A 6,627-nucleotide genomic window follows, 5' to 3' on the forward strand; every position below is an offset into this window, starting at 1 on the left:
GAGGAGATTCAAGCTTTGCTGCTTTTGTGTGCGATTGGTTTACTAACAAAGTAATTAGCAAAAACCCAAAGCGTATTCAGAAAGCTCGTAATGCTAGATATAAAAGTAGACGTTTGTTATCAGCGGACATTGACCGTGAGATGGATGGGACGAACGCGTGCCATCGGGCAGAAAGAATAGCGTGGTGAGAACCAATCAGCATGTTCAGCACACAAGTCCAACCCCGAAAGTTCCTGAACTCTGAAAAAGTACCACCTCACCAGCAGGGACTTTCTGGGGGGGGGGACATTTTTACCCGAAACTTCATTTAGACCCTGGTTCCTGCGGTGTAAACACACCGAGTACCACCCCAAAGTTCCTAGTTCCTGGGGAAAGTTCCTGCGGTGGAACGCGGTATAACATGGAACTTAGGTTATATATATTTCACACCGGGGAGTCACCAATTTAAGTCTTCTGATGCAAAACGCAAGATCTGGCCTTTTGAGTATTATTGTGAGAATTTAAATCAAAATAATAAAATCACAGATCTCATTTGGGTGAACTCATTTCATTACCTTTCAAAAACCCTAACTGTATTCCTTTCTGTTTCCAGTACTCTGACAGTCAGAGACCGCCAGATGAGGAGCGAGACAGGGAGCGAGACAGAAAAGGCAAAGAGGAGAGGCCCAGGCTGAAAGACAGCAGCTCAAAAGAAGATGGTAAAGATGGAACTGATGGTTCATGTCCTCCCAACACTGAGGACCATCGAAGCGGAGGGAAAGATCCCCGGCCCAATGCCCACATACCTTTCAGCTCCCCCTTGACACAGCACCAACCCTACCTGCATTACATGCATGGATATCCTTTTGGACAAAGCTACGATCCCAACCATCCTGGATACAGAGGAATGTCCTCCGTCATGATGCAGAACTACCCAGGTAAGATGAATAATAACATCTGAGTTTAACGATTGATTTGTGTGGGTTGGCCAACATCATACTCTATGCAAGTACAGAATGGTGCAATGGATTGCTTGGAAGACACATTTTCAGTGTGCAGTCTTCTTGCGTTGCATTTATTATGTCCTTAATAAACCTCAGTACTCAAGGTGGCCACTGAATTGCTTTCAAATACCACTGCTTTTAAACCAGATGCGTTATCATTTAGGCAGCTAGCTTTAGACATGACAAGACTTTACTTCCCCTCTATAGTGCTCCTTGTGACAATGTTGAGAATGCAACACATACTTGCGCTGCTTTATAAATTGGTTTTGACATTTTATAGCACAATGGCACGTGAAATCAACTTTGGCATGGTGGGAAATTGGCATTCATATACTTGCATAAAGTATGTTTTGGGTCTTTATGTGTGTTAAAAGTGCGTAAAGGCACTCCCATGATGTAGAAACTCAGTATGGTTTCCTAATCTTTAGGGTCGTATCTGCCAGCGGGATACCCTTTCTCTCCTTACGGCAGTAAAATGGGAGGTGGAGAGGAAGCAGAGAAATCTCGCTCCAGCCCCACAGTCAGCAACAAGTCCGCTTCAGAGTCCAAAGCCTTGGACATACTACACCAACATGCCAACCAGTACAAGAGCAAATCGCCTACCGTTGCCGACAAGCCCTCCCATGAAAGGGAGCGAGGGGCAAGCGACCGAGAGCGGGAAAGAGAGAGGGATCGAGAGAGGGAGAGAGAAATGGATCGGCCTCGATCATCTCCCTCCCAACGCCTAATGCCACCCCACCACCACCACCACCATCATCTAGGCTATCCCCTTGTAGCCGGGCAGTACGATCTATCTTACGCCACAGGTTAGCGGTACTTTATGAATATTCTGATTATTTTGAGATGGTTGTGGATGAATCTCACACAGTCTGTCCAGACTCCACAACACAATGAACTCCACTAAAAATCTGGCTAAAAATACATAGCCAGGGCGTTTCTACCGAGCAGGCAGTGCCTCCTTAACAAGTTGAATGAGAAATGAATCCATATTAGAAAACTAAAACAACGCAAATATTACAAAGATGTGGGTTTAGTGGGGGGGGTAATAGATAATGAAAGGGAAAAAGTCACGTGAGAGAAGGGAATGCCTCCATCGCACTGTGATTGTGTATGATTGGTTCGTGCGATAAATCCCACCTCTTGTTTTCGTGCGCATTTACGAATCGGTCTGAATTATCAAAATTAAGGCGTTAATGGGAAGACTAATTAAAGTTAGTAAACAACTACCATTTAGATATCACCGCTTTTGTCACATCAAAATCAAACTTAAAATAGACTGCATTGTGACCCTATGTTTAAATATGACGTTGTTATAAATTATTTTCTGTACCACACTATTCAGAATTAGATTTTTTTAAAGATATGGGGGGAAGGGGATTTAATATGAATTAGGCATTTCTTACTGAGATTTCAAATGGCTCATCTGATATGTTTAGGGGGGGAGAGGAGAATAAAATATTGCTGCTCATAAAACTGTGCCAATTCCACAAGGAAACTTGAGTGTAAACAACATCTTTACTGGATGTTCCTTAATTGCAGGCCTTTCATCGTCAGCAATTGTTGCCAGTCAGCAAGCCTCAGCCCCTTCCCTGTACCCACCAGCACGGAGGTGAGAATGGTAAGAGGAAACAAAGATCAAGGAAAGTCAGCAGAAGTGATGGATTGTGGTTAAACAGAGAGCAAATCGCATAAATCAGTCAGTTTTCACGTGTTTCCCCATTTCTGCTTGTCATGCGCAATGTTTTTACTCTAAAGTTTCTGTTTCATGGCAGCATGATTGTTTAAGGACCCTAGATTGAGGCTAGTGTTTTTAGCACCGCAGTGTTTGTAGCATTGCTAACACTCCTGTACAGTTTCGCCAAATGAAGCCTATGCTGACCTCTAGTGGAAAGGCATGTAATAACATCAGGGAAATGGGAAGAGTGCATCGGATTAGGCATGTTTAACCTTAAAACCGTATTCTGGAAAAATGTGGGCAAAATAGTTTTGATTTACTTAAAAAAATAAAAATAAATAATACTTCCCTTGATCTGAGCTGTACAAGACTTGGCTACTTTTCCTAAGTTTGCCTCCTGAACAAACACACATTTTTTGACTCAATTCTATAATATTAAGTGGGTGGGAAAAAAATACTCCTTAATCTTGTATTTGGGTCAAAAATGGGCACCCATAGAAATGAATGGGAAAAACTGTAATTTAGAGCATTCTAAAATAATCCAAAATAAGACAGCAAAGTCACTTCATCTTTAGGTTTTAGCTCCAAGAACTTATTGGAATGATATTTTAATGTAGTTTAAAAAATAAAACATAAAATAAGCATAATTTAAAATATGGTACTTTTTGAAGTAAATAATTTTAAAAATATCCCCTAAATCAATAGAAACACCATAAATGGATAGAAAACTGTGGAAAAATCTGTGACATTTTATTTTGAAGATCTCCTTTTAGACATTCTGTTGACTACACATAACCTTACCTACATGTCAACTAATTTATTAACGTATTAGTAGACAATCTGCTAAATATCTGCCCAACAGACAACAGAAAATATGGTACTTTTTGAAGTAAATAAATTCAAAAATACCCTCAAAATAAACAAAAACACCATAAATGGATACACAAAACTTTATCGAAGACATTCATAATAAATAAAATTTAGAATCACACCTGAGACCTCGGTGGCCACATTTGCCCACAATTACAGGATTGAGGGCTATAAAGTGTTTGAGGGCTACTAACAAATATAAATGATACTAAATGTACTTTTATAATTAGTTAATTTCAAAGCCAAATCATAGATTAAAACTATACTGTATTCTGACCAGTTGTTTCTTGTGTTTTCTTTCTTTAGGGAAACCTGATTGTCTCGCCCTTCTTTACAATTAATCATGTGACTGGATCACATGGGGAAGTATATGGAGTTCATTTAGACATCAGTTGAATGGTGTTTCTATATTTTTAGTTTTTCTGCCGGAATGTGTGGCAGATTGATGTTTTCCTAGTATCCGTACCTCGTACCCCGCTACAGACCAGGTTTAAAGCCATCCCGCCCTGCTCAAAGCCCAGCCGGCCACTGGACTCTTGCCTGTGAACTGGCGAGGAATGATTGAAAAGCAAGGACTGTCGTTGAACTCGCCCGACGCGGGCTGTGGCCGGGCTGAGGCGAGGACTCGAGGGGACGTAAGAACACAAAGACTGAAAATAGTTTTATCACACTGAGATAACTAAAGTTGTTTCCTTTTTTATTTTAGTTGGCATCCTCACTGAAAACAAAAACAAAAATGTTTTTTTTGAATTGCTCTCTGCGGATAATATCTAGCATTGTCTCATAACTCTGTCTTTCTGCCTTTGGTTCCTAAACGGTTCTCACCGCCACATGCCTCAAGACTGCTCTTATTTTTTTTTTTTTTCCTTTTCCCATGCCTGGCTTCTCCATCATCCGCATGGTTCTGTGTAACAACCGCCAGTAAGTTATAGCACTCTGCTTAAACTGTGTAGGAGACAGTCATGCTGTTTTAGACAGTCATTCACGAAATATAATTTTAGCGAGCACAGTCTTTCAGAAGAACATCAGCGGTCCGTTTACTCCACTTGGTTATCCTTCAACTTGAATCCGAACATCCTCCTTGGCTACCTTACCTCATCGCTGACCGAATTTCCGATTTATCGCTGTGGTTCTTAAAATGGATGTTTGTTAATGTGACGAGGTATAGTAAGTTCTTCTAGAGAGACGCTATGGGGTGCGTGACACCAGAGGCCCAGTAGTTTCGTTCTTGCATGGGGCCGCTCTATCCCTGAACACTTATCGTGGAAGTGTCGTGATGATAACTCCAGCGTGTTTGATGAAACCAAGTGAGCGTTTGACCCGAACATGCTTTCATAGCCCATCATGCTCTGTGTTCTTTCATGTGTCGTCCAGCATGGTGTACTATAGCACTAGAAATGTGACTTTTTAACGGTGTCTCCTCAGGCAAAGCAAACTTTGGTTTCGCACCAAACGCTGACTCTCTTGGTTGCGCACACTATGTGATGTACAGAGGGACTGTTTTAAAATGCTATCAAGCGACCATCTGATTTCTTTGATGTTTTGAAATCTGTCTCTTGGGTGTGCTTTTCTTTTCCTGTCCGGTCTCTGCTCGGCTTAGTCTTGGGAATCTCTCAATCTAAAATCTCGACCAGTCGTAGCTCATGGTGGATCTCAGGCCCAGTTTCCTGGTCAACGCTGATGTTTTCAAACGAGCAGATCGAATTTAACAGGCTCCGTGGGAACGAGACGACGGACAGGCGTTCGGAGGATTACGTTGACTCGTTCCCTCTCTCCCATGTGTAAGGTTACAATTGAAAAAAGCACCATGGTACACTGAATACTAAGAGAAATGGGCTGTTACACATCCAAATATGACATTTGATATTAGGTAGGCTACATTTGGGATGTACGAATTCTTTCAAACCTGAACAATTGATTCAATTCCCTCATGGTTTTTGTCAGCACATGAAAATTGTCAAATGGTGCTCAGCTGACACGCTGTGATTTGTTGGAAAGAGGATGCAGTGCACTATTGCATGCTTTACGTCATTTTCACCTCTTTCCTGTTGCGCTTCGTCCCAAGTGTTTCCCAAAAGACAACTTATCACCAAGTATCAGGCCCCGGTACTTAAAGAATGTTTACATTTTGTTTTTTTTAATGGTTTTGTTTGGATTTTTGTTTTGTTTTTTTTGCTGTATCACCCAATTCCTCCTGTTCTTTCTTGGACTGTTCTCTTATGTAAAGTGTACATTACCACGTTTCTTTTTTATACAATACTGTAACTTGCCTTTGTACATTTAGGCAAAAAAAATAAATCTTTTTATGAGACAATCACATCTGTCCTTGTGTGGCTCTCTCTCTGTTCTGCTTTACGATCATTTAAAGTAAATAATTTGCATGTTTTTATACATTTTCTTTACTTTTACAATAAAGGTGGATGTTCGTATCCTTCAACCAGAAGATGGTTTTCAGGTAAGTTATCTTAGCTTTCGATAATATGTTCAAACCGCCACAAAAGAGCGTCTTCTGTCCGTCTACTGATCTAATGCGTGAACATTATGGGAAGCGCTCTAGACAGACGGGATTTAAACTGTTGGCTGAAGATTGAGGAAAAACATTTTCATTTTTCCAAATGATAAACTTTCTCTCGATGTTGGTTAAACTTAGCAGTTCAAGGGATAGTTCACTTTAAAATTAACTTTTTGGTATATTTTAGCTTATCTCAAGGGCATCCAAGATGTAGGTGTCTGTTTCCACAGTATTTTCAATTTTGATATTTTTAGGTCAAACCGTTCTTGTCTGTCAGTCATATAATGGAGGTCTATGGTCACCACCTCAAAGAGCATGCACAGAGAAGTCCAGTATAGAAGAACAGTATTTATACCTTTTTCACCTCTTGTAATCACAGTCACGTCCAAGTACTCTGAGGGCGATTTCGAAGACTATTTCGATTTGATTTTTTTTCGCAACTGCACAAGAGATCACTTCCGGCGCTTGTGCAGACCGAAGCACCCGTGCCTTCAGATCAGTTGCACGTGGCTGTGGTTACAAGAGGTAAAAACGATATAAATACTGTTCGTTTTCTCACACAAACCGCTCGTTTCGTGTCTTAGGCC

General features: G+C 40.9%; 1 protein-coding gene across 2 annotated transcripts in view; it reads left to right on the top strand.

Moving 5' to 3' along the window:
- The window catches only part of znf609b (zinc finger protein 609b), a 66,413-nt gene extending 60,568 nt beyond the window's left edge, over window positions 1-5,845 (top strand). The window contains exons 6-9 of one of the 2 annotated variants that reach the window (XM_039690830.2): window positions 593-917; window positions 1,412-1,789; window positions 2,523-2,592; window positions 3,835-5,845. In XM_039690830.2, the coding sequence (XP_039546764.2) occupies window positions 593-917; window positions 1,412-1,789; window positions 2,523-2,592; window positions 3,835-3,844 (783 nt within the window). In that variant the 3' untranslated portion in view covers window positions 3,845-5,845. Of the gene's footprint in view, window positions 1-592; window positions 918-1,411; window positions 1,790-2,522; window positions 2,602-3,834 lie in introns of both variants that reach the window. The other variant, XM_039690831.2, reaches the window with a different exon arrangement.
- Window positions 5,846-6,627: the final 782 nt, after the last annotated feature.

This window comes from Pimephales promelas, chromosome 1 (genome assembly GCF_988280905.1).
Source record: "Pimephales promelas chromosome 1, fPimPro1.hap1.1, whole genome shotgun sequence".
NCBI classification, from domain to species: Eukaryota; Metazoa; Chordata; class Actinopteri; order Cypriniformes; family Leuciscidae; genus Pimephales; species Pimephales promelas.